Below are 27,980 nucleotides of genomic sequence, written 5' to 3'. Positions count from 1 at the left end.
TGATGGGCCAGCATCTGCATTTTAATTACTGAAAAACCCAATGGTTAATTAATCTCCTCCTGAAGCTGACGTGCGGGAAGCTGGCCTTGCTTATCCCCAGCCTGGAGACACTGGAGTTAAGCTCGGTGTTCATGGCTGAGCCTCCCCCAGCTCTCGGCCCACCACTTCCGCCTCAAAAAGCAACCAGGAGGTGTGCCAAGCTGCATGATGAGTGCTGCTGCCAGCATGGGCTGCGCCGCGTGCTCGGCACTGGGCTCACCCCCAAAGTCATTAAGTCCAGGACCTCTGAGCGGACTGAAATCATGATTCAGAATGAGAGCTGCTCTCGGTATGGCAAAAGGTGGAGTGAAGCGCCTAATCGACCCTACCACCGCCCTCTGGCCCAGCATCAGAGATGAAGGCCTAGGAATAGAAATGCTCCTTCACAGCACAAAAAACCAGCCCATGCAACTCGCTGCAGCCAGTGACCACTATTATCCGTACTATTTACAGCATGGCCAGAGGACAAGACAAGGCAAGGTGCTGGCGAGCTCACTGGGAGACCTAAATGCAAAAAGCTCACGGCTCTGCTCTGCTGTGCTGTGTTTAAGGCTGAGTTTGGGAGTGTGGTCCGTGTCCTGCCAACACGGCCACGGGTGATCGGCTGCCAGACGCATGCCTAGGAGAAGTGTGGACTCCTCACCTCTATGCTGACTTTTTTAATGGCGTTAACGGGCTGTCCTCAACCTTCACTCATCATTCTTCTCATTTCGACCGAAAGCAATGAATGGCCTCACAGGGAAAAGCCCCGTATGACAGACACCAGCCCCCAAGACCCCCGCGATGTGTTTTTCAACATCTATTTGGCTGCATTTGTGAATGTAAGCAACCAACTGTGGTTATCTGACTTCTGCCATTAGGACCCGAGTCAGTGGAAAAGGGAACTTAACAAAAAAGGGTCTTTTATTGTTTTCTTCTGCTTTCGCTAGGGCTGGATGCAGTTGTAGGCAGAGCTATAAGTGAGCAGACATGCTGCTTGCTCCACAGAGAGTCTTAATCTTCCCGTGCCAAACCTCTTCTCCATGAGGTGACAAGAGCCTGGCAAAATTGGGACTTCAAACGCTGCGCAGCTAAGCGATCTTCATTACTGAGAAGCCATTTGCTTCTGAATAAGAAAAGCCCTCTGAGGTTGCTACTTTCCCTTTCCAAACGGCAGCTCTGATACCTGGCAATTGATGCAGCTGTTCCCTTCACCCTCCCCTCCTTCCTTTTTCTGGAATATAATGGACCTAAATATGAATGCTGCCAAAGGAAAGAATTATTGAGTTTTAAGTGAATCTGTAAGATAGCTCTAAAGTGAGCTCTTGACTAGAGCCTTTATCTCATTGACTCGCTGGAACGGCTCTTTTTTATCATACTATTTATGGCAACAGCCTTAACAGAGATAAATAGGTCTGTAGACAATAACATACTTGTAAAGAGCAGCATATGGAAGAGGACTGCAGGTTTCAAATCTCGCTGGGCCAAAGAGACTCTTTAACGAATCTCCTTCCTACCTCCCAAAGAGAGGAGCTGCTGGAAGAGGAGCACAATTAACTCCTTCCATCCAGCAAATGTAGGGCAAGCCCAGTCCAAGCTGGGATTCGAGTTGCTGGACCTGGGGCAGGCTGCTCGTTCTTTGGGGCGTTACCCAATGAATCCAATTTCCAATTTTTGCTTGGTGAACTGAGAAGTTTTGCAAAAGAAAACCCATTTCTCCTTCTTTTTTCTGTGAGGTTTTTCGAACCTTACTTTATGCCCCAGGTTCCTTAGACCCATCTGCAACGTGTTTGCACAGCGAGTGCAGGGTCCTTCTCCGCCGACTGGTCCACCGCCCTTCAGCTACCACAGCCTACCGCTCTAGCTCTCCTAGATCAAGTCCTAGCCGCCTGCACTTGGATGCTGCAGCTCCCAGGTCCCTACCCAGGATGCCCACGCAAGGTCATTGCAAAGGCGCTGACACTTGACCGTGAGATGTATGAGCTACTGCTGATATCCCAGGCTAAGCTCCCATCTGCCGTGTTGTTACAGCCCTTGTTCTAAGTGCGATGGCTTGTTTTGGCGTCAAAGCTATTGAGAAAAATGCAGAGCAAGAAAAGCCAACGCACAAAAGCCAGAGGTGTCCAAGTCAGAAACTTCCAAGGGCTCTGGCTTGGATCATGTCACTTCCTTGCCAGGGAATGTTAATTCTCCATGCTTCAGAGAGACATTTATGATTCCCCACTCATTTCTTTCCCCTGGGGCCCTCCTGATTTTGGCAGAATATTGCACCCCGCAAGATGGAGGCAAGAAAACCCGAGCCTGGAAATACCGAAGAAACAGAACAGCTGGTGAGTCTGTAAGCGCTGCAGGCTTTCTGTGGGCCTTGGCAGGGTCTGAGACATACTGGGGGTACTAGAAAGTACCTAGAATAATACCAGGTTGAGCGGGGAGCCTACAGTGGAAGTGCTTTCTGATCCACTGCAACAGGAAGCCAGGCTCAAACCTCGCTCGCCTCCACTCCAATTTAAATTCTAGGCCTACCCCTTGCTGCTTCCATTTCCACCCCTGCATGCCTCCCAGCACCTCTGCTGGAGACTAACCAGCATCTGTGTGGAAAAGCATTAGTTCGACTCACGTCACCCCAGACGCTCCCACCACTGCTCCTCTCCTGCTTCTTGGACTCGTGCTGCTGGACACGTGTAAATAGGGCCCGCGCTATCACAACCTTTCTCTAGTGACCAGGTGGGTTTACAGAGGCCTGGGTCTGCTGCAAGCAAGCAGCTCCTGCTTTTGGATCCAGAGCTCACAGGTTTAAACCTTGCAAACAACTTGGCCACAGACATAATTAGGTTTAAACTGTAAGCATCTGTGTGTATACGATGCCAAGTACAACGAAGCATCAGTCCCTGACTGGGGCCTTGAGGTGCAACTGTGATAGAAATATGAAACAGTAGATAATATCAACCATAACGAGCCGCGGACACTTGGCTTCATGGCCGTGGCGGGCACAGGATTTGGATCTTCCTGCTTCAGACGAACCTGATCTTAAATACAGTGTCTATGCCACATGCCTCTGACTCCATCTGGGAAAAGGGGTCACACGTGTGCTCCAGCTCACAGCACGGCAGCTCTTTCCAATGCCCAAGCCTTTGCTGGCTCGAGGCTGGCCAAGGAAGCTGTATGCTAAGCACCTGCAAATTCAAGCACTTGTTTGTGTTCCTTGAGCCCGCAAAACTGCCCAGAAATCCTACGCGGTCAAGCCATCTGATGGGCTCCCCTGCTCTCCTTCCCTGCCTCTGCCTCCGCCAAGGACACGGTATTAAAGCAAAGGGTGTTTCAAGCTATCCAGGCATTTCTCTTTCCCAGCAGAGGTGTAGAGGCGAAGATATTAGCTGGTGGGAAAGACAGTTTGGACCAAGACTCATGGTTAGTTTTCGTTGCATCCCAACTGGCTCACGTACCCGCTGCCCAAACTGTGCTCTTTCTTTCTCTCCGTGTCACACTTCCCGGCCCCCCCACCCCCATTTGTGTTTCTCTTTTATCAATCCTCCATGAATGCAGCGTGAACGGCACATCTTGACCCGTGACCTCTCCGCTGAACACAGCAGCAGCTGGTCCATCTGGCAGGAGCGAAATGTAAAAATTAGAGGCGAGAGATGACAAATGAAATACAAACGCTCTGGCGTTGGGGGCCTCCGCGCAACGATGACAGTGGCTTCATGAGCAGCAAGATAAACTCCATTATTTACAGCTTAAGACAAGGGCTAAAAAAAAAAAAAAAAAAAAGATCTTTGCACCGAGCAGGCGGTGGGAAGGCCGAGCGGTTCCCAGGGAGGATGGAGAGGTACCAGGCAGGGAAAACATGGCACGGTCTCCTGCGTACCGCAGGCCGAGGGCCAACTTCACATCCTTAGCTCAATGCAGGGTCTGGCTCTCCTGGGCTCCCAGCTGTGCTCAGCCCTTTATCTTGCCTGTATGTGTGCGGCATTGCCTAGCGTGAGCTCCCTTGCTATAAGCCACCAGTCTCCGTGCTTGACTGGGTGAGAGAGGAGGCCTGGGAACCAGGAGTCCTCACTTCTGCTCCTCCCTCATCACTGACCTGGTGCGTGACCCAGGGAAAAACGTCGTCACAATTATTAGAGCCCCACTGCGCAAGGCGCTGCGCGTGCATGTAGCAGGACAGAGACACACGTTCAGTGACACGGCAGACAAAGGGTGGGAGAAAGGACGTCTCTTTGTCCCTGGATGCTAAGCTTTTCTCTCTGCAAAAGGCGGATGTTAATTCTTCCCTGCCTCCCCCATGAGCTGTGAAACTTAATTCATTAGGGTTATTACGGTGCTCAGTGGGCCTTGGCGGGAAGGTACCACAGGAGCGCCAAGGTTTCTTGTGACTGTGCGTGCAAACCCACGTGCAGGCCCTGGCTCGGCCGCTTGTTCCAGCCAAGCTCGGCGGTAAATCGCCCGGTCTGAGGTGATCGCACCCTGCAGCTTTTGCTGACCAGTCACATCAGGGCTTTTTCACCTGGATTTTGAGATCCCTGTATAACAGATCTTCCTTAGCCATGGGGGCAGTTTGTATTTGTTCTGCCGATACGCTCTCTGAGTCCTTAATGCCACCAGCCTTACGGACAACTGGGACCAGGAGCCAGGGCAAACCGCTGCACCAAGGCTGGGCTGGCCACACAGGTTTGCAGGTCCTAGGCTGCTGGAGACGATGGACAGTTTCACCGAGGGCTGGGCGGGCCAGCCTTCAAGGTAAAAGCAAGGAGGACAAAGGGAATGGGGCGGGAGGGGCGAGGGCCACCCCGTGCCCCCAGTGCCGAACAACGGCATCTCTCACTCATACGGCACAGGCGTGGGACAGCAGACGAGCCGGCCCCGGGACCGCTTCTTTCCATAAAGCTCCCCTGGCTGCGGCCAGGACGGCTGGAAATTCAGCAAACTGCCCACAAGCTGTGATGGGGAAGTTAGGTCCGAAACCACACCAGTCCCCGATCCAGTCCAGATTTTGCATCCGAGCCTTTATTCCTCTCTTCCTTCTGGCCCTCCTAACACCTGCTGCTTCGGCATGTGGCCAACAGCGATTGTGTGGGCCCCTGAACTCTGCGCCTCTGCCTCCGCCCTGATTTCCATGCATTTAATGGCAGCGCTTTGCCGGCTGGCACGGGGCCGAAGGGCTTTCGATTCCTTTCCATCGGTGCCCTCTAGATCTCTCCCCCCACCGACTCCGAGTGCCGGGTTCCCTTTCCGCTTTAGGAAGCGATCGTTATTGTGGCATAAGGAGAGAGGCCGAGCACAGGCACCTCCTGAATTCAGGCTGTTTCCTGAAGCTCCCCGGAAAAAAGCCCCACAACTTTACTCCTTTGTGTCCGTGGACGTGAGTTAGGGCTCAGCCCAGCGCAGAGCCCCCGGCGAGCTCTCGGTTTCCTTGCTTTGCTGGATTTCAGCCAGCGACACAGGAGCGGGGCATGCCGTTTCCAGGAATTGCAGAGCAGTATTTAAACCGTCTCGCCCAGCGGCAAAGAACGCACCCAGTTCTCTGCTAGGGACCTGTTGCGAAACACCGGCGCGGTCAAAAATGGGCAGGGACTCTGGTAAAGAGCTGGACCTCGCGGGGTCCGTGCCGAAGCGATTCAGTTCATGTGGTTTCAAGCCCCTGACATGGGCTTTGGGTTGGATTTATTCCACCTTGCCCACCTGCAGTGGCACCTTTTCTTTTCTTGTCCTTTTTAAGGCAGTGGTTGCCTATGGCATTGGCCCTGCAGGATAGGGAATGCCTCCCCAGGAAAGCAAGAGCCAGGGTGGTATTGTTTTCTTTCAAAGTGGAGGCAGGGGCATTTGGGAGGCTTTCAGGGATGCTCCTGTGATAACCAGTGGCCGTGCAAGGCCACCAGCTACCGAGGGACTTACGTGTGGTGAAGAGTGCACCAGCCGCAGTGAGGGTCTCCCGAGCTCAGACATTCCCCGCAGGTTGTGTACTGCTCACACGACTCAACCGGGACTCTGGACACCTGGAAAGAAAGCAAAACACCCACCTTCAATCCAGTCTCACTCCTCTTACAAACAGGCAGTAAATAGGCAAAGGAAAAAGCAGCCCCTGGCGCCTCTGCAACAACTTTTATTTGAGTATTGCAAAGCCATTCACAAACTTCAGTTTGCTAAGACTCACAAATCCCTGCAGGGTTGGAAATCGAAAGAAAAAAACTATATTTTAGAAACTGAGGCACCGAGATGTTACATGATTTGGCTGAAGGCACACAGCAAGAGCTGAGTACAGAACCCGGTCCTGGGCTTTACCCCGCTTCAGAAATTGCCTCTGAGCTTTCTTTCTCACCAAAAAGGTCCCAGAAAGAGAGTACAATCCACTTCTCCCAGATTAATGGTAACTGCATTTCACACAGGTTGGGGAAAAGTGTCTTTGAGGGTGGAGGGAAAGAGCTCTGCCGCAAAGCGAAGGCAGGGCAGTGTCTGCGGGAAGGGGGAGTCCATGCTCTCTGGGCTCAGTCCTAGCCTGCTCCGAGTCCACACAAACATTTCACATTTGCCCTCCTTGTGCCCCCCGGCTACTGCAGCACAATGTTTGAACACGATGGGATAATTCTCGGCCTATCGCTACTGTCTGCAACGACACATGGCTGAGATAAAGTTGATCGGCTCTCCAGCTTCCAGGCATGGGTAGGTAGCTGCTGCATCAGGAATTATTGCATTGCACTGAAAATATCACAACTATATCACAGTGGTCTTCGCCTCCCTTAGCAACGCTGGTGAGGGGAATGGGAGAGGTGAGCTTGTGCTGGACTAAAGACCCACTGGCCAGATCTACCGTGGTAATCCCATGCACCACGCGGGAGGAAACTGCTCATATGCCTCATGGGGGTCTGCAAAACAGAATAAATGTCACTTGGGTGGGTTCACATGAGCAGAACTTGTTTCCATGAGTTTCCTAGGGGAGGAGCAGACCTTGGGGACCCTTTCAGTACAGACTTTGCAATACTGAGCAGGACATGCTAAAATAACAGAAGTTGCAATTCTGTTTTCTACTATCACTGACAGACTTTGTCAGATAAGGGACCGAAAATTTCTTAAACCAGACAGTGGGGCTGCATGGCTTGCTAGGGTGGGTAAACCTGGAGTTACTGGTGCAGCAGAGACAGGAAACTGGGGAACAGGTTACAAAAAATCAGGAGGCATCTGACCACTGGGTAGTCACTGCTTGCAGATGCAATGAGATGCAACGAGATCCCAAGTGATTTGTCATCATTAAAGGCTCCTGTAATATGGTTACAAGGTGAAGGCTTTAATCTCAGTGTCACTGTCAGACTCCAGTCAGGTTAGTTCACTTTCACTTTTCAAATCCCTTCCCTGAAACTTCAGTCGGAGTTGGTGTTTTTCTGCACTTCCTGTCCTAAACCCACCACATGATATTGGTGCTCTTTTTTGCACACTTATCGTGTACCATCCCCAGAAGGCCTTATATTTCAGCTGAGGACTCAATGCCACAAGATATCAGTGAGGCCAAGACTGTAGCAGGAATAAGCATGAGAAATGGGCATCACATGGAGAACAATATGTGATCCGAAACAACCAGTTCATGTCTGCTCCTGGACATAATCCAGCCCCCATACTAATAGGGTCAGAAGGAGACACTCACTGAGGTCAGGTTATCTGCCCACTCTTAGGTACTTTATACCTTCCCCTGAAGCATCTGGAGCTGTCCTCAATTGGAGGAAGACTCTAGTTTTAGATGAAGCACTGCTCTAATCCTGTACAATAATTCCTGTGTTCCCATCAAGCACGGCTAGCCCATTGATTCAAAGGGCATATACTCATTAGAACGCACTTTAAAATCCCTTGAGATGAAAGGTGATGTGCACATATTTTTATTACTGTATAATTTAACAATTGCTATTACCTATCAGGGCATATCTCCGCATCAGTGATGCAGACAGATCATTTACAGCAAATATGACATAAAGCCAGGACTGCATGCCTCAAAGGCCTAGCGAGGGTGGTGGTCAGGACTTAGCCCGTGCAGACAGACTATACAGCAGTCTGGGATAAGCCCTTCAGAGCTGGTCTGGATTGCACTGGTGCTATGTCTCTGCTAGTGCATCACCACAGGCTCTCTTTAGCAGCCAAGAGGCAGGGTCCTAGTCCAAGCAGCAGTTCCCAAAACCACTTCTCACATTTCAGATGGTCCAAGATGGGATGTAAGTGACCGGCACCCAAAAACTGCTTTTGAACTTGTTGCTTTTGAGCTGGGACTTGCGAGATGTACTTGAGCAGGGCAGTCATCCAAAGCAAATCCACAACACATAATCCGTGAGCTTTTGTCTGAGTCGGGAAGCTGAATTATAACCTAGTGATGGTCACTCCTCCCAAGCAGAGATCCTATCTTACTGAAACACTGCCAGTCCTTCTTTTCCAGGATAAGACCAGAGGCCACGGTGTACTGTACTATATCACCTACTCCCTTGCTGCAGATGACATCCTATGCCAATCTCTTCCCTGTCCCCGGAGGTGAGACTCTGAAGGTACGGTTGTTACTTCTAGACAGAGCAATGGCTTTTGGGTGCTATATGCGATGGCTTGATCTTTGCCTTGTGTGCACTTTATTGCAGTCACTGAGCCAAGGTGTTTTTCACCAGTGCAATCTAATGGAAAATCCTAAACTGGAGGCATTCTGTGTTCATTTGTAAAGATGTAAAAGAGGAAACAAGATGCAGAGCACCACAGAACCAAGTCCCATGTGCCTGATTCACTCTTATATTCCAGTGTGACCCCGAGGTAATTGCTGATGGTTTTAATGGAGCTGCATCAGTACAGAACCAGTCAGACAGTGGTGCATCAGGCCTGGGAGTCCATGTGGATGTGGACACCAGGTCCCCCAAGTGAGGATTTTTATTGTGTGTAAATGCCAGGGCTTTCCATTACCCAAAGGGAAAAATTCATGTAAGAAACAAACAAAACAACAAACAACTAAAAAAACTAAACTAAAAAAAACCCCCCAAAACCCCAAACTACTTGGTTGCGTATCCAGAGCTGCAATAAGGAATTCCAGGGAGAAGGAGCCCCGAAGGTAAAGATGAAAGTGAACAGAAAAAGCAGCTTTTAAGTTCAAAAAAGAAAAAGAAAGGAGAGGAGAGGAAAGAATAGTAATAACAAAAAAGCCCTGCCTGCCCAAGTAGGGCTGCGGAGAAGGTTTCTGATTCCTGGGCCTGTTCACCTCTCCCATGCCAGTGCGCTGCCTGCCGTGCTCTGGCGTGTCCGGCACCACGGCCAGTGGGCGCCCCCCCGCCCCGCCGTGCAAACAGAGCCCCTGTGCAGAGAAAACTAGAGCCAAGTGCGCCGCTCCTTTCCTTGGGTTGCTGGCCCCTTGTGAGTGATGTCTGCAACTGGCTGCAAATTAAAACAACTGTCTGCATTACACTCGCTCTGTCTGTCAAAACAGCGCCCAGCTCTCAGCAGCTGGGGAGTGAGGGCCTGAAAGGAAGCTGTGTCTCTCTCAACAAAGGCCACTTTCATGCCAAGTGCTGTTGATATAGTGAGAACCCAGTTCCTCTCTGAACATGAAACCAATAGGGCTGCTATTCTTCTTGTTTCCTGGGCCCTACTTAACAGCTTTAAAAAAAATTGTGTGTTGTGTTGTGTTTGCATGTGTGTATTTGCGTGTGTGTGTGCATCTGAGCAGGGCCAAAAAGACTAGAGGGTATTTTCAGTCCAAGAAGCCTGGTATAAGCCAGCGTGATGATCTTGGAGGCCTCTGGGTCACACTCAGGGGTGAGTTAAGCAGGGGTAGAAGGTCCATACTAGGTGTGCAGTCACCAAGCTGTATGCGAATGGCACTCATTTAGCATTTTAGCACCATACATGTATTTACAGTGCCAACTTGGCACAACAGGGCCAAGGTTTGGTGGTGCCTCTGAGTCCTACTGCTCTAACAACAGAACAAGCACCCCCAAGCACAGCTGACAGCTACACAGTAGTCCCAACTCAGCCATGGCCAAGTTCAACTCATTGTAGGAAGAGCCTGTACATATGTTGCCTATCTAGGTCTGGTTAAGACCGCCAGCACCATAAATGACTTAAAATACACAAATTTTAAAGGTAAAATTTGCCACTGGATAGAATATCCTTGTGGCATATGGAAAGCCTGGTGAAAATTCCTGATAAATGAACGCATGCTGGCTGTCAGCTGAGGGGTTTAAACTAAGCTGTGTTTCTTTTCAGTGTCTCAGGTACTCTGTCCTGCCATGGCGGGGGGTCGGACTTGATGATCTGCTCAGGTCCCTCCCGACCCGACCAACTATGAAACTATAAGTGGGTGAGGGAGGGAAAAGGAACTTCTAAACCCAACAGGACGGCGCAGAAAGCTAAGTACTTCTGTCCCAAAGGTGAAAGCCTTCTTCCCACTCCCAGCCATGGCTCCTGGGTAGGATACCCGTCCCCGCAACCATCCCAGTTTCCCAGTGGCGACGCAGGAGCTAAAGTGAATGCAAGCAAAGAGCCCATCGGGCACTGGGCGGTGATGGGAGCAGAGCAGTGCGAGGAAGAGCAGAGCTGGCCCCGGGACGAGACTCCTGCGCCCTGTGCTGGGGGGTCTGCGAGTGCCTGAGAAGGTGGATGGCCGGGCAGCTCCGTGTTTAATTAAGGTGCAAGGGGTCGGGGAGGGCGTGTTTGGATTCGCTTTGCATGCATCCGAGTCTGCTCCGGGAAGTGCCTGCAAAAGGCGAATCAGGCATTACAACAACGTGGGTTTGAAACGATAAAATACTTTGCATTTTTTGCCTTTCATCTTAGGACCTCAAACCCCTTTACAGGCATTAGATTAGGCCTCACAACCCTGCAGGGGGGCTGCTAGGCCTGGCACCCTGCTGGGCCCAGCCACTACAAAGTAATTGTTCCTGTGGGTTTGTGTGGGTTAACGTCAGACAAGGCTACTGAGCTCTTGAAGGAGGGGTATGCTTCCCTCTTGGAGAGGCATTTACATCCGAACTCCTCTCTGCAACACAGAGAATACAGCTACCCCCCTTTCTGCTCTCTCCCACGCTGGCTCCCCAAAGCAGCGAGGCTCTCTCTACGATTCCCCATATGAAATCAATGGGCATCCAGTGATAATGCTAGTCCCACCTGGGAGTTCAGGAATCAATCTATACTGTTCATATGAAATTAGCAGGTGGGAATGATTTGTTACTCATCAGTATTGGCAGAAGTCATGGGCAACTGGTCAGTGCATGAGAGCACTGGGGTTCAGGAAAAACAGGTTACTGGGGCTCTACCCAACGCGTTGCAGACTACAAACCTGCTCCAAGGTGCATTAATGCCCGTGGAAAGGCTCAAATTGACATCAGTGGGAATTGGATGGGATCCTAATCTCATTCAGATATATTCTCCGCATTGGTCCCTTCCATAAGCTGCAATGTAAAGATTTATAGAACCCACTTCTATGAATCTACAATACATTTACATGCAGTTTAATCTCCTTTTCATGTTTGTGAAGTGCTGCGTGCTCTTAGGGTGCTCTATAAATAACAAACACCAATAACAATACTTACAAGTAATTTATATGGTGAATTTGGACTCTCTTTCTGCTCGTAAAACACCCGCGAGGAAACAAGAACTTCAGCAAACATGTTTGTTACTCAAAATTATTTGATAATTCTTTTAAATTTATGTGTCTATTTTGCACAGTTCATGGATTCACAGATCTTGAGGTGTTTAGGCCAAACGAGACCATTTAATCAAACGAGCCTGCCTGCCTGCCAAAGACGGACCAAAGAATTGTTCCCAGGCATCCCTGGAATTAGTAAGCTGTTTTCTGCAAACTATTTAGCTTATGCTCATTAGCTAAGCATACTTTGAATATCTGTCTCAGTGCTGGATAGATACAGAGGATGTCTTGAGGCCCCTCACAATCCTATATTTTTATGACTTCTCAAATAAGTGCACTGCTTTTGCACCAGTTCCCTGAGTGGAGGAGTGACTACACAATCTGGAGTGAATCTACCTTTCATTTTCCTGAAGTATTAGGGAACTAGGCTTCAAAATTTGCTCTCTGCAAAGGCTCAGGCCAGGAAACTTCAATTGCTATAACATCCAAAGAAATATTCACAAGAAGAAAACAAAAGGAGTGTGAACACAGCTGATGTAAAGTCATTTGAACATCTGGGTGAACACCAGAGGAACATGTTAGCGATATTTGCTCAGTTCTCACCAGACTAATACAGGATCCACCATTCCTGCAGCAAACTACCCAAATATCCTAACAATTCTTGCGCATGGGAAACACAACATCTACGTTCTGCCGGAAAAGCCCCGAAACACCCCCACCGCTCCCATTCCTGGCGGGCACTATCATATATCCTGACACGGCTCTGAAAGCTTAGGTTCTCCTTCGAGACACCGAGGGAAGAAAAACTCCAATTCTCCTGCTCCTTCTGGAGGCCGGGTAGAACAACTCATTTGTGTTTTAATTGTTTTCAAACTGTTCTCTGCCAGCCTAATTATCCTTATGAGACCAACGCGTTTGTGCGTGTGAAATGACGCATTGGGGGAGAAGGGAAATTAAGGAACATCGTGTTTCAGACATGCGGCTGTCTGCAGGCCAAGGGAGAAACAACATGGATCAGGGCTGCTTTAGGAAACAAAGGGAGGACAAGATCAGGGAGCAAAAAAAAATAAAAAAATTCAGAAAACAAATGTTAGATACAAAATGCTGCGGTGAAAGGACAGCAACACCTGGCAAACCCCTGCAAGCTCAGCCACAAGCAACGGCTGGCCCGGCAGGCCACCGCAGAGCCTCGCAGGAGATGAAGGTTGGATTTCTGAGCCCCGTCTCGTTTCTCCAGCTAGCAGAGCCATGAAGCAACGTCTTGAAGTGAGTTTATCTCCCCCCCCTTTCTGCCACCAGCAGCGATCACAAAAAAAAAGTAAGAGGAAGGAGCAAGATGCAGAAGCAATGATTAAAAAGAAAACAAAAAGCACGCAGAAAAGGAGCGGGGCAGAGAAAGGAAGAAAGGAAACGAGATGAAAGAAGTGCAAGAAAGAAAAGCAGAAGCAAAGGAGAGACAGGAAGAGGGGAAAAAAAGGGCGAGATGATGGACTTGTGCTTATTGCACACCTGCGTCTACCTGCCCCCGCTTGCAAGGCAGGCGTTCTTCGACAGGGACGGGTGACCGACCGGCTTTTGGGGGGAAAGAGGGAGCGCGCGCAAGCTGCTCTTCTCCACGGCTAGAGGAGAGGGGCAGGGGCGCGGGCATCAACAGAACAGCGCCTGCAGATTTTATGGCCACCAGTGGCACGAGCAAGGAGTGAAACGCGTTTCTGTCTGTAACCAGACACGGCAGAACTAACCACGTCCAGAGCTGCTTGCTTCACACGGCGACAAAGAGCCCCGAACCCATCCGCAACAAGCCCCGGAAAGAAGAGAGGGAGGGCGACGGGGAAAACAACTCCTCTCCTTCGTGCCTGCGGTTGACACGGCACGTCTGCTGCCGAGTTTTTCACTTCCCTAATTATGAACCTACTTCCCAGTAATTAAATGATAAAGTCTCATTGCTGCTTTCCTTGACTGGGTGACCTGTACTGTTATTTGTATTTGGTAAAAATCAATGAGAGTCTTTCCAAAGCCCCTTAAATTTCACATGTGCACGTACCGCAGCCATAAACCAGGAACGTGAGAACGCGGGCAACCGTCTGGTTCCAAATAAATGCATAAACAAATAAATAAAGGCAAAAGTTTCCACATTTTACGGCTGCTACGGACACGAGCACCTGACCTCTGCGACTAGGAGCCAGCCCACGGGGCGGCCCGGCAGTATGGTGTGCTGCCTGGAGACCCATCGGGGGTAGTGGAGTTCAAACAGAAAATCTATTTTTAATGACTTTGGGGAGTGCTGTGGAGATGCGGAGTAATTCACTGTAATTAAAGCTATCTATCACTCAGTGAGCAGGAGCTGAAAGTTGATGAACTTTACAATGAGGTTTTTTTTTCCCCTCTTCTTCATTCACAAAAACATGGCCATGTGCTCCAGAAGGAATCATAAAAGAAATAATAAAAAAAAAAAAAAGGGGGAAGAGCTCATCCGTTCCAGCTGTTAATTTTTCAGGATGCCAGCATGCAAAGCTGGCAGAAAGAACGAACAAACCACGTTTTGCTCAGGTGTGTAAAAAGTCCGACTAACTTTCTTTCCAGCTGGTTTTCCTGCTGCCTCCCTGTCCGAGCAGGGAGGCAAACACTGGACTCAAATACTGAGTCTTTCCATGGTCAGCCTGAGCAGAAGATTGAGGCTGGGAAGGACATGACACTGCTAGAGATGGGCCAGAAGGAAAACTAGGGGTCCAGTCAGCCCCAAGCTCTGCAAAACATCTGGCCAGGGACTGAAGGAACAGGGTTTAGGCTCGGTTTTAATGAAGAACCCAAGCATATGCAAAACTGACCATTGGCACTGGGGCACTCATCGTACCTAGGCACCGTGGAGGGAGGAGCAGCTATTCTGCAATGCAGCAGGTAAGGCAAGGACTTGGAGGAAAGCAAGAAAGACGTCCCTAGGTTGGATCAGAGGAGAGGTTTCCTGGAGATGGCAGCCCATTAGACCAGGGGTTAACATGAGACTGGACAATGCGCTCAAGTCCGTTGTTAGGCTGGGAGATGCTTTAAATATGATTTAAAGGGCCTGCTCCCTTCCCTCATTTCCAATGCTGTGAAGGCCAGCATACTCCTGCCAGGGAGCGCTTGCTGATTTGAAAAAAAGGCGTTTGTGTGTGCGTGCATCTCAATGCAGAGAAAAGCAAAGGATCAGTGACGGTCACAACTACTCACACATGGGGTATCCCAGTCTTGCACTGTTATGTCACTCCTGGGCTCTCTTTTAGGGTTTATCAAAGTACCTTGGGCCTGACCGACGTGCCCTGCTGTATCCGCACCTCCCAGCAGCTGCTCCGGTCCTGCTCTGAGTCTCTCCTTTGGTGTTAGTGAGTGAGAGCAGGCTGGGGTCTGGAGCATCTTTCACTGTCCTGGGAAGGTATGTCCTGCAGGGAGCTCGAGGAACCAGGGAGATCTCAGCACGAGAAACATCACCAAATGAACCTTTTGGATTCTCAGAAGAAAGCATTATGGATGGAGCTGAGACTGGGGGACGATCCAGAGGCAAAAGGACTTTTTACACAGAGAGCTCAGGAGAAACCCCCACCACAACACACCTATCCAGTTAAAGAACCGATTGCTCCAGTTCTTCAGGCAAAGAGTCTCAATCCACTGGTATGGAGCTGGGGAAAGAAAAACCAGGGAGACCATGCCAAGTCACTGCAAAGAACAAGCTGTGCTCGGTCCTGGCACCTGGGCACATGTGCCAAGGTCTTCAGGAACGACGTGGCTATTTTTAATCCATCCATTACAAAAGGGATACGATGTAAAGTGAGCTCTCCAAAGGGGGATGAGCTCATAAGGAGGATCCTGCTCTCCACAGCACACCAAATCCTTCCTGGAGGGCTCCCACACCAGCAGCCCCACTGCTTGCTTGCTTTTGCACGGCCCAGTGCAACGTGAAGCTTGCTTGGTGGCCAAAATCTGCCAGAAGTTTGCCAGAAGTGGCACTGCAGAGCCACTCCTCGTGCCCCATCACACTAGCCCTCACTGCATCCCTCCCAAAGGGAGGCAAAAACAGAGGAGCGTGGCCTGTCTTGGCCAAGGAAGCAGCACAGAGCAGTCCAGCTTCTAAGGCATGCCTTTCTCCAGCTTATTACGCCTGACTCGATATGCCCTCGTTGGACCATGGCAGGACTGGGGCTGGGAGCAGACGCCTTGCCACGGCAGACACTGAGGGCAGACAAGTGGCTTCCTGTGGTTTACCACAATTCAAGTTAATCATCTAGTCTGCATGAGGCGTCCAGGGTGGAGATCATATTCCCGCTCCCAGGGAGAGCGTGTGACCATGTAAACCCGGAGGAGGAGACATGCGGTCTCGAATGCAGCAAGAGCAGCTTGCCATCACTCGCGGTGCGCTCCACCCATTCGACCCACTGGTTCCACCTCTAACCCAGCAAGCGAGGGGGAGGCTCCCCCGCTTCAGGAGGCAGGATGTGGTACATGAAAAGACATCACCCGCATGGTGCTGGTGCGCACTTCCAGCCACCCGTGGTTGAAGGGAGGCTGCAGACAGGCAGTTAAAATGCTCCGCCATAGTGGATCTGCCTGGCAGGTCCTCAGAGTGGTGTCCCGCCTCCTGCCTTGCAGATTTGGCTTCATTAGGTCTCTCTCATTAAGCCTGGCACTGCAGTATGGCCCCTCCATGCGTACAAATGAACATGTTATGTGTACCAGAGCCACTGTCAAAGTAACCCAGGGGGTGTCTGCAGTGCAAGCAACCCGGATCTGCCAGTTTTGCTTGGTTTTTGCACTGCTGCCTGTCTGGACAGGGTGAGTATCTGACAGCAGGGAGAAAACTTCCCTCCTGCCATGGATCTGCCAGTGCTTTCTCTATAAGCCCCATCCCTGCGAAGGTGTCATGGCCTGGATCCCTTGCAGTCACTCGCACACCCAAAGGGGAGCCCAGAGCAAGCGCTGGAGCATGCACTTGAGGGTCTGCTAGAAAGAGGCCTGGAGGCATCTGCGCATCTCTGCAGACTGCAGCTGCGGAGCAGCCCAGGTGTGCACGATACCTGCACCTCCCAAGTGTTGCTGGGATGCCCAGAGCCAGGCAGCTATTCCTGCATGTGCACACAGGATGGTAGGAAAACAGATGTTCATCTACTGGGGGAATCAGCAAATGCAGCAAGACAAACCCTCTCCTGTATAATAATGTCAACTCAGACCAGAAAACACATGCAATGCTGACATTTATTGTCTGCAGACACAGTCCTCCCACCGAGGCTGCTCCAAACCCCATTACAGTGCCTCGGCTCTGCCAGAGGTCTTGTGTTTGAAGGGCCCTGTGTGAACGCTCACACATTTTCACACCCCAAATTAAGCCCGGTGCTGGGCTCACTGCTGTGCCATCCAACGTATAATCAGAAAGGCCAGCTTCTCAGGTGGCGTTAAGCAGAATAGGTTGGAATCGTTCAGCGGGGCTATGCCGCTTGATACTAGCATACATCCGCGCCGTTGGAAGGGGTTGGTTGAGACAGATAGATGTGAGCTTGGGTGGGAAGTCCTTTCTCTCTGATCTCCTCCCTGAAACGGCAGGGAACTGAACTTGACTGCACCCCTCAAAATGCACTGGTGCTTTTTTTCCCCAAATGGTTGTCTTCTTCCACTGGCACACCCTTGCGACAACTGGAGAACGGCTCAGCAAGACCACACACCCAGAGACGGCAACCCTGCCAATAACGCACTTCCTTCGCGTGACACTGATTAGTCCTCAAGCCTCCGGGGAACTAATTAATAAGGATAAAAGGGGAGCAGCTTTCCAAAATTTCTTGGCTGAGGTGGGGATCAGCCCAACAGCGTAAATCTGGATCTCGGACCATTTCGTGGCCTTTGCATTCGCGGCTTTGCCTTGCTGCCATGTAACTCGGAACTTACACCCCACAGTCATTTAAAAGTTGTAACAGGAGCTTAGAAAATTAATTAAGGAGAATAATTACCAAGCACACATTTTTCTCCCTTCTATTTTTGTGTGGAAGTGGCAAAAATAGAATTCTGAATAATATCGGAGTTATAACCGATGTAATTAGGTGTTCAGTGAGCACTTACAATTGAGCCACGCTTATTAAAATTACTGTTTTAATCAGAACATTGCCGGAGAATCATTAAGAGCACAATGGTTTGATTCCCTGGAACTCTAATTAAACCTGGACTCCTTGCCACCCAGGGGATCCACCTGAATTTCACCCGACTCCGCCGTATGCTACAGGTAATCCATTAGCCTCTCCGGGCCCTCTGGGAGGAAGCATCAGTGCTACGGTGCAGGGACCTCACCAGACCTTCCCGACCGCATCACAGGCCGAGGCAGTCAAACGATGCCCCAGGAAAAGTCGCTGTCAAAGGCTGTGAAAGGGAGGGGCAGGGGGAAGGAGCGTCCCCGCGGTGGGGAAGATCCCAGCCTCTTCCCTCCGCTGGGACTGGGAATCAGAGCTCCAGCCCAGGTGTTCGCTTCTGTCTGGAGCGCGGCCTCTTTGGTCAGACCGCACGGGTCACCTCGAGGCAAAGACGTCTCTGACTCTGTTGTTTCCTACAAGGGACAGTCTCAGCCTGCCTTGTAGCGGCTCCTTTAATTCTTCCATGTGATGGTTCTTTGTTGTGGCTTTTGGCAGGGAAAGGCTAGGTTTCTCTTCGTTCTTTCCTCCGACGCTCCCAGTTTGCTGCAGACTTCCTAGGCCGCATTAGTTTGTCCATAGGCTGTGGGTAGCATGAGCCGCAACAGGGCAATCTTCCTCCGGCTGCCCTGCTGATGGAGGGACCTGTTCTTCAGCCTGACTGGGTAGTTTGCTCCTATATTGCACCCATGCAGCTTACACCAGCACGTATGCCAACTGCACTGTTTGTACCACCACAGCTGCCCTGGTGTTTGAGTTCTCCGCGTGGATTACCCCAGGTGTAAGAGAGGCTTTCACCTCTGCTCCAAATCAGGATGAGAAGGAGAACCTGGAATTTGGGTCCTTGCCCATTCAGACCACTGAGCTGTTGTGAGCTGAGTCCATCGCTCCCCTTCCAGCCGTGTGCGTTAGAGCATGGTCTTTGTGTCTTGGGGAGGTAGCTCCTTTTTCTCCCCATGAATGCAAGGAACAGCTTCACGAGATAAAAGTGTGCCTCCCAGGGAGCCTCTGGTTTGTGTGTGCACGTGGGGCGGGGCGAGTCACTCTCCCCGTTTCTCAGCCCCGGATCTGTAGGTTGGGATAACAGCACCCCCACACCTCACCGGGGTGTTGTAAGGATAAGCATGCTAGAGAGGTGCAGGTATCCAGGCATGAAGGCAGAGGGGACAGGTAAGCACCTGAGAGAGAGAGAGCGCCCACCTGGAAATAGCCAGAGGACTGCATAATGAATGGAGACAACTTTGAACCCAAGGGAGTGATTCCCCCCAGTGTCAAGCCCCCTTCAGCTGCTCTGGCAGCATAGAGGGGATATAAATACAATCTCATGGAGAGGTCTCAGCATCCATGAGAACGGGACCCTCTGACTGGAAATTAGGCACCCAAATCCACACTGAAAGAGCGAGATCCGAGTGGCCAGCTCGCTGGGAGGGGGCACAGTCTGAGCACCTGCGGTGCCTGTTGACTTCATCCACCCATTTCCCCTACCTGACTGTGCTGCTGTGGGTATCGCTGCTCTTAAAAACCATACGGTAAGCAGCAGGGGCCCCTTTCCCCAGGTCACCTACCACTCCTGAGTCCAGAGAAGTTGTTAAAAAGGATTAGGGCAGGCTAAGATTAAACAGAGGAGTTTAAAATGACAAACAGACTCCTAAATGGGATTAGAGTCTTAATGAAAACAGTAATGAATGAACGGGGGATACAAATATTACCCATAAATATCAGACAGATAGATTAGATCCCTGGGTACTGCATTTCAAAACTACATAAAATGACTTCAATTACTCAACATCAATAAATAACCAGGCAATATTTAATGTTAAAACAGATGCCCTCCTACCACCCCCTCCTGCTTAAAGCTGCTTTTCTTGACTTGGATGCTGCTTCCCAGGAGGGAACAGATCATTCAGATACTAAAGCAACCATCAGGACTCCAGAGACAGCCCCCCAAACAACCAGAATTCAGGGTGTGCCTGTGCATTTATGCAAGCATGTCATGTGAAATCACATTCACACACACACACACACACACACACACACAGATCTATCTCATTTTCTATTATATATAGATATCTATATTATATATATGTCCAAAGGCACGCTGGCAGAGCACTTTGTTATCAATCCCCCTGCTCGAGCCTCCCCATTCCTGCGAGACTGCCCAGCTATCACTGCCAGCTCCCTTCAAGTCTGACACGTCCAGCACCCGCTCCCCTTCTGTCTCTGCGTGCCCATCGTTAAAACTGCTCCGATTCTTCCAGTCGCCTATTCTGCGTGGGGCGAGTGGGATTAACCCTGTGAGAAGCCAACAGTCACGAGCAGGAAGCCGGGCCGGTCTCTCCTGGGCATCTGTCGGCACTAAAGGATTAATGATGAGGGTGGCATGGGTAATGGCAGTATCAACAGCAGCTCCTGCCAAGCAGAGGATGAACCCTGCACTGCGTCACGGCCACGAGCCCCTGTGGGATGTCTGCCAGCCATCTGTTTGCTGGACCACACCAGAGCCTGAGAAGGCAGGATTATTCATGTGCCTTGCTGTCGGAAAAGCTGCAAAGGATGGTTTCCAGGTCTGCTGCCTCGGCTTTGGGGATCTTCGTTGGCTTCAGTTAGTCCAAGTGACTTCCACACGTGGTTAGGGGCCTCCCGTCCTCAGGCCCGTTTGCTGGTAGACAGAGTTAGCATCAGCATCTTTTACGTGCCACTTCAGGCACCCGGAAAGCTAACATAGAAATCATATAAAATGAGGGTGGGAAGGGACCTCAGGAGGTCACATCTAGTCCAACCCCCTGCTCCAAGCAGGATCATCCCCAAGTATATCATCCCAGCCAAAGCTTTGTCTAGCTGGGTCTTGAAAGCCTCCAAGGATGGGGATCCCACCACCCCTCCAGGTAACCAGGGGAGACTGAATGCCTTGGAGGTGCAAAATGAATGCGTGGCAGATGTGGGAAAGAGAGCTCTACCCTGAACTCCCAGATCTTTGCTCCCAGCCATTTGCCACTAAATTTAACTAAATTTAAGTAAACCTGCTCATTTTCCTCCCAGCCAGGATGAACCCCCTTGGGAAAATGCACAGCACTGGTTGAAAGGAATTTCTGGTTATTTCATCTGAATCACAGCCGCCCTCTGGGGATTCACTGAGTGAGGGGAGGGGGGAACGTAGACACTAGGCTAATACAAATTAACTTTCCAGAAAAGCAACACAGCTCTTCTTCTACTTTCCCATCCTGAAACAATGGCTGAAGCAGCCAAGTACAAAGAGAAGACGTGTGTGCAGACTTACTCCTGCAGCTCAGCGGACGGGTGACCTTTCCCATACTGTACCTGTATAAATCTTACATAATGAAATAAAAAAAAATTAATGAATAAATGAAGGTTAAATCACTTCCCACGGCAGATTTATACCAAGAGCAAGGTCCATGCGGGCAGCCAGCTGGTTTAACACAATAGACCTATCACATTCCTTTCCCAAATACTACGGAGACCCCCGACTAGCCGATCGCAAGGCGAGAGGAGAGAAGCCCTTGCAACCAGGGGCAACTTTCTACAGGGAAGGCAGGAGAGGCCTTATTTGCCTGGGGTTTATTTTAAACATGCAATTAAGGGTTTTGGCACATCTGATGGGCCCACCAGTCACAACACAGAGGTTTTGGCCTGTCCAACCTCCCCACTCGGCTTGCCCCGCAGGGTTCGACTGTAGTTCTTGACACCACCAAGTCAGCATTTTAAACTCTCTTTTCCTCTTCCCCAGCACACCACAAAGCAAATATGACTCTTGTGGCTTGGAAGTGCCCCTGAGAACCGAGAGCAGCAGTAACCACAAGCCTGCCATTAGCCTAAATAAAAGCAGAAGCAGCTGCCGTAGCCATGAAAGATTGGGCAAGGAGTTTAGTTGTCAACTAGCCGATAGCCGTTCAGGTCAGACGATTCTTACTCGCCTTTCGTCACCGTATGGTGCTGCCACATAGGGCAGCCAAATGAACATTTAGGACAGCCAGGGCCAGAGAGCAATTCTGGGGCTACAGCAAAGCCTCGGAGAGGCGCAGAGGCAGAAGACTGGAGTTGTAGGTCAAGAACTAGCAACCTTCACGTATCCTGTCCCAGGCTGGTAACTTCCTGTACCCTGACACGTCACAGCAGTGCCTACCGCTAGCAGCTGCCAAGCACTCCCGGCTTGCAGAGGCATCCAAGCCAAACCACTGGGTCCTTCAAAATTACCCAACCTGAGAAGTGCAAAGAGCTGATGCAGACCAGGCTCCTAGGAGAGGCACAGCGATGAGCAGGAATAGGTACCGGTTAGGAGACAGTGGGCACGTCTACATGTTCATTCATGTGCCATAGTTACTGTGCATTAACGTCAGTATTTGGTTAGCCAAGTCCTGATTCAATGTGCAGTAGCGCAGTAGAGCCAGCGCATGGTTTTTTAGCGACGCTTCTTGTGCCGTAGCCTAATAACACGGCGCAGTAGCGTATTAGTACGGGTGTAGGCTGCTGTGCAGCAAGCGTCTCGTGTAGATGCGCCCAGTGAAGGGAGCCAGGGCCCAAATGCCTCCTGGGTGGGGGAAAGACAAGTATATGAAATACGAATGGTCAAAGCAACCTTAAAAATACCCGCTCCATCCCAACTAGAGGCTTTTATGGCTCACAGCATCTGGGTTTCCCCTGTGAATAGCAGGAGGACCGACTCTGGAGGCAGACCAACATGAGTCCAAGGGATGAAGGGATGGGCACGGTGCTCTTCTTTCCTCAATTGCCCTCCCGTCGAAAGCCTGAACGAGAGCAGCTGCTGTAAGCGAGCTTCTCTGCAGGACAGTCGGCAAGGGTCGGGGTTAATAGTCCTGCCCCCATGCGTGACCTCCCCTCCCTCACTTGGAGAGCCTCTAATTACCAGGCAAGAGGAGAAGGGGCGACCTGCCGAGCGGGCCCAGCCTGCCCTCCGAGCTCTGCCATCTCTGATCCGATCGATCGCGGCCTGCTGGGTTGGAGGAAGGAATTTTCCTAAGGTAGAGCTGAGGATACCGGCTCCCTCGCCTCCAGCTCACACGCTGAGCACGCTAATCACGGCTGAGCCGGCTCTGGGAGACAAGGCCGCGCTGGCAGAGGCCCTTCTTCCAAAAGAGACTAGCTTGGGAAGGCCATAAATAAATAATACCGCTAATGAAAGGAGGCCTGCGCGGCTAAGATGGTGTGGAGGAGCAGACAGATGACTCTATTTCTGATGCACCGGCAGTCTGACAATTGGCAAATGAACCTCCACAGTTATCTGTTTCCCCTCTTTATTCTTCTCTCATAAAACTGGCAGGAACAGGGGTAGGAAAGAGACGCAGGCGGCAGCTGAGCTGAGTATGAAAAATGAGCAGCATATGCACACGAGGCAGCCGGAGCACGCAGCCTGCCGCGGCGCGAGGGCCCCCGGCAGCTCTCCGCACGTTCCCTTAGTATCTTCAGCAATTCTCCGCAGATTGCCTTTCTTTCCCTTCCCACCCTGCTCCCCAAATATTAACCCGTGCTCTGCCTTGCTGCTGCAGGCACTGCGGAGAAGCCGGCGTCGTTATCGGGGACTCGGTACCGGGTGAAACACTTGACGGGCGAGGTGCAGACCCGAGGGGCGTGCGTGCGCAGGGCTGCGATGTGTCGGCCCCGTTCTGACCGGCCGTGCACGCAGATGCATAAACTCAAAAAGCTGGCAGCTCAGGACAGGCAAACCCTCCTCACCCCCATATGACAGATGAGAAACAAAAATTAAATGACCTGCCCAGGGCCATGCTGGGCGTAAATGTCCGGCTCGGAAAGGCATCTCAGCTCTTCAGTGCCTTAAGCTACAAGATCACCCACCTTTGCCCCCTGACCCCTACCGCAGATCCAGCAAAGGCCCAGACTGCTTGGCTTCCTGCAAGCACCGACACAAAGATGCCACATGCTGTTTAGACCCCTCGTTCAGATGCCGAAGGAGGAAGTGCCCTGCCACCCACCTTGAAAGGGATCTCACGTGCCGCGGTGGCCGTGGGAGAGCAGGGTGGGGAACCCTGCATCTGCCTCTCCAGAACAGACCAGCAATCTGTGCTGGGCAACAATGTGAGCTTTGTCTCCCGGCCTGGCGCATCCCTTGGTATCAATGGCACTGAAAAGGTTTGACTGGCTTCTTCCGTTTGTTTGCTTGGCACACACCAGAGTCATTTAAATAACCCAGCCCCCACACCGCCCCGTGCACCTCGCTTGTGACTGCCATGGCTATGCCCTCTCTGCAATGCCCGGATGAAGATACCACTGAGAAAGGACAGCTTCCCCCCTCTGTAGCTCCCAAGGTTTCTGTTCACCTCCCTCCCTGCTCGCAACCACGGCGTCTTGGCATGGCAAATCCTCTGATCTCACAAGATGACTGGCTCAAACACTGTGGGAAGGAAGCTGCCGGCAGCGCGCAGGGTGATGGGGGAGGCAGCTCTCGCCTCTTTGAGTCGTTATGCCAGCAATACAGCAGGATAGGGGCTAAGGGGCTCCATGGTCCTCGAAGTGCCATGTCCAGGTGGTCTGCACAGTTAAGCCCTGACCACCTCATAGGCTTTGAAGCCAGAAGGGACCCCCTTATAATCATCCAGTCTGCATAACACCAGCCATGCGGTCGATGCTTTTTTGTGGCCGTTACAGTTCCTATGAGATTGGATGTTAATTGCTCAGCGATCAAATGTAGTGAACTGAAGTAGGTTGGATTCTGCTTTACTTCTTGTTCCAGCTGGTTGGGAGATGCTGCTGAGTGCTGTTCCTCTATCCTGCATTTCCAAGGAACACGACTCAGGGCTCCTACACTGAAGTTGTAAACTGGTTTGGGGTATTTTCAGGAGAGGAAGTGGTACAAAAATCCAGACTGACACAGGCAAACTTGTCGAGTGAATCAAGATGCAACAGCACCTTTTGCTACAACTGCAAGTGTACATTTAAATCTCCTGTTTCAGGGATGTATTTGGTAGCTGTGTTGGTCTGAGGCAAAAAGAAATGCAAAAATCTTGAACTCTTGGTTCAGAGATGATGCCTGTTATTAGACCAACTGAAAAATTGAAAAGATGGGGTTTTTTTTGCAATTTCTCAGTTGGTCTAATAAAAGGTATCATCTCTTAACCAAGAGTTCTAGATTTTTGCATTTCTTTAAATCTCCTAGGCAGCTTTGCAGCTCATGGCCCTGTGTTACTAGTGTCGTTGCAGGCTGACCATTATCCTTTTCCTCCACTGCAGAAAACCCCAGGCAGTGGTAGCCCATGGCAAGCCAGGTTACTGGATGTTTGATCACAACAGCATGATGGAGACGAGCATTACAGTACGACGAAGCTCCTTTGAAAACACCTTGGGAGAAGTCTCGCCGGGACATCGTTCTGAGAAGCAAGGGTCCAAGACCAAAGGACCTGGTCCAGCAAATGGGCACCGTTGAAGCGTTCGGTGCATGCACCTGACTGGCTTCCTGAGCTAACGCAGGAACCCGAAGCTCCGCGTATAGCCATGGAGAAGGACTTTGTTAGTGTAGATGCACGTGCACATGCACACACACACACACACATGCACAGGCAGAGTCACTTACCGCTCCTTTGCCCTGAGATCCACCATAACACTGCTTTACATGTCAGGACAAACACAGCATGTTTGGAGCAAAGGCTAAGTTGCTTTCAGCAAAAAAAAAGTATGAGGGTAAGCCCTGCACGTGTTAGCCGAAGGTTAAAAACACTGTGTAAGATGCTAAAACAAACGTGCTTTGTCCTTGCTACATTTTCACCCTGGGACAACTCATCCACATTATTTGCCCTGGAGTTAAAAAAATATGGCAGTAAAGGCCAGGTTGCAGGAGAAGAATGATGGAATTGGAAGAAATTGTTTTTTCCACTTCTACTTTGTGCTGTCTTACAACTTAAACCCCTTCCCCAGGCTTTGCTTCACTGTAGTTCAGTCTAGACTGGATCTAGACTGGGTGTTCGACTAGATGATCTCCTGAGGTCTCTTTCGACCCTAATTTTGTAGGATTATACCATGCCCCATGCTTCCAGCTTCTTTACACTTCAGAGAAGTGCTTTCACCATTGTTTGTTCCCTTCATTTCCTTGCTGTAAGTGAAAAAAAGCAGCTGCACACCTCACCTGGGAGGTGGCTGCAGGCTGCAAGGCAGGGAGAGACATGAGGGCTACCTGCTTCCTAGATGCCTGTCCACCCGGTCTGAGGCAGCAGAAAGGCAGAGGGGACTGCCCGGAGATGAGGCATGAAAGACAGGATGGTTCACAGGGAAGGGAACTAGCTTCAGGCTCTGGAGATCAAGGCCTTGGGCAAGTCTCTGTCTCACTACATCTAAGTTCCCTAGCTGATAAATGGGGACAAAAACACCCCCTCACCTCGGAGAGGTGTGGGAAGGTAATAACTGGGAGGTGCTCTGAGAGTATGGAGGAAACGGGAGACATATATATCAGAGATAGACGGGCTGGGAAACGCTGGAACCTGTGGCACATAAACTTTTATCGAGGATATTCTCAGAGCAAGAGAAAATATGATACACGTGGAAATGTCCGTGAAGATGTTCATCAGCAAAATCTATGGGACGAGGCAGAGGTGGCGGGGCTCGGGGCAGCAGAGCTCTGCTGTAATGCCCACGTCATCCCAGGAGCAGGCCGGGGCAAAAAATGTCCGGCAAAAAAACACTTACAGATTGGCTGTGGCATAACCCCAGTCACTCTCTTGGCAAAAAGTGCTGGAAAGCACTGGCTGCTGTACTGTCTCCAAGGTTATTCTGACTCCGAGAAACCAGCCGTGTGCCCAGCCCCTCCATACACAACGCTAGCTGTGCAGCACACACCATTAATTAGTTATTTCATTACAGAGACGGGCTGGAATTAAAGCCAGAAACAAAGAGCTTTCTAAGATTCAGATCAAACTGCTCCGTCCTTTGTGAGCTGCAAGGACATATGGAGCATGGGAGACGGGCGGCTGCATACTTAGCCGGCAGTTACAAGTAAGCTTGTCGCTAATAAAGCAACAATAAACGATTTAACAGTGACGACACTTTTCGCTCCTGCACCACGGTATGTCCAAGGAGCCTGAAGCCATTTCCTGCCCCATAAATAGACTCGTGGGTATTTTCCGTGCTTTAGTTTGATTGAAATTTTGTATAAAATTTAGTTTTATTGAAATTTTGTACAGACTTTTAGAATTAAATTGCTTGTTTGTAGCCTGGACAGCGGGGATCAGACTAAGGTCCCACCGAGTCTGCCTAAAGGCTCCCAGGAGGTAGATAAATGCTATTTTTGTTTTACTCAGGGGGAAATGGTGGCAGAGAGATGGTAAGTGACTTGGTTAAGGTCGCACAATTAATCGGTGACGGAGCCAGGGAGGGCACCCAGCAGCTCTGATGCCAAACCCTGCTTGGCATAACTAGGCTCCAGCACTGCCTCTCAGCACTGAAGGGCTGGCAGGAGGACCTGTGGCCCCAGCACTGCCCATTGCCTTTACCCCTCTGGGAAGCTTGCAGGCTAAACTACATTTTGTTTTCCTGCTTTACGTGGCTTTGGGGATTCTGGGGCCATCTCGGCTTCTGAACCTTTGCTCGGAAATCCCAGCCCAATGCGCCGCTTTGATTGCACATGCAAATACAACACACTGTTGTTCAGAGCAAAAGCAGAGCATCTTTAAGGGAGAAGCAGACTGACAGCTGCGAGGCTGGGGGAAGGGGGTTAATCCCTGCCTGGTGAGGACAACTGCTTATACGGACTCACTAACCTTCGGTCTCTCCCCCTCCAGTCCTTTGACAGGGTGCCATCAATTCGCTGGACTTATCTCTCATTGTATCTATGAGCTGGGCTCTTCTCTTGATTAACACTAGGCTGGAGTTCACTAGGCCCTCTGTCTTTCTCAGAGTGGCTCTTTCTTGGCTGTGTGTCCACCCACCTTTTGGTTACCACCTTGCTTATTGCTCCCTTGGGTTTTAGCCATAGAGCTTGCTAGTACCCACTTTGCTGGCAATAGAGGATTTTGCTTTGTTTGTGTAGTTTGAAATCCATCCATGGAAAACAGGGTCGGAGTAAGAAAAAGGCTTTGATTCTTCTGCAGGGGTCATAGGCCCTCTCCCCTTGTCCGCTGCGGCATCACACAAGAGCAGCGTACAGGTGTGCTGTCTCTGGCTCCAACTCCGTCAGGTGCTGGGAGACTGGCAGTGAGCACCAGGGTAAGGCAGGGAGCAGTGCCCGTGGTTTCACAAACGGTCCAAAG

The 27,980-nt window shown here is 50.7% G+C and overlaps 1 protein-coding gene across 1 annotated transcript in view; it reads right to left on the bottom strand.

Moving 5' to 3' along the window:
• The window catches only part of PLXNA2 (plexin A2), a 263,224-nt gene that overhangs the window by 98,904 nt on the left and 136,340 nt on the right, over nucleotides 1-27,980 (bottom strand). Inside the window, exon 5 of the mRNA XM_090026679.1 lies at nucleotides 5,911-6,011. Within this exon, the coding sequence (XP_089882805.1) occupies nucleotides 5,911-6,011 (101 nt within the window). The remainder of the gene's footprint in view (nucleotides 1-5,910; nucleotides 6,012-27,980) is intronic.

This window comes from Crocodylus siamensis, chromosome 13 (genome assembly GCF_052110815.1).
Source record: "Crocodylus siamensis isolate JL-2025a chromosome 13, ASM5211081v1, whole genome shotgun sequence".
Lineage (NCBI taxonomy): Eukaryota > Metazoa > Chordata > Crocodylia > Crocodylidae > Crocodylus > Crocodylus siamensis.
Note: the sequence above shows the minus strand (reverse complement) of the source record. Positions and strands in the feature narration are given on the sequence as shown.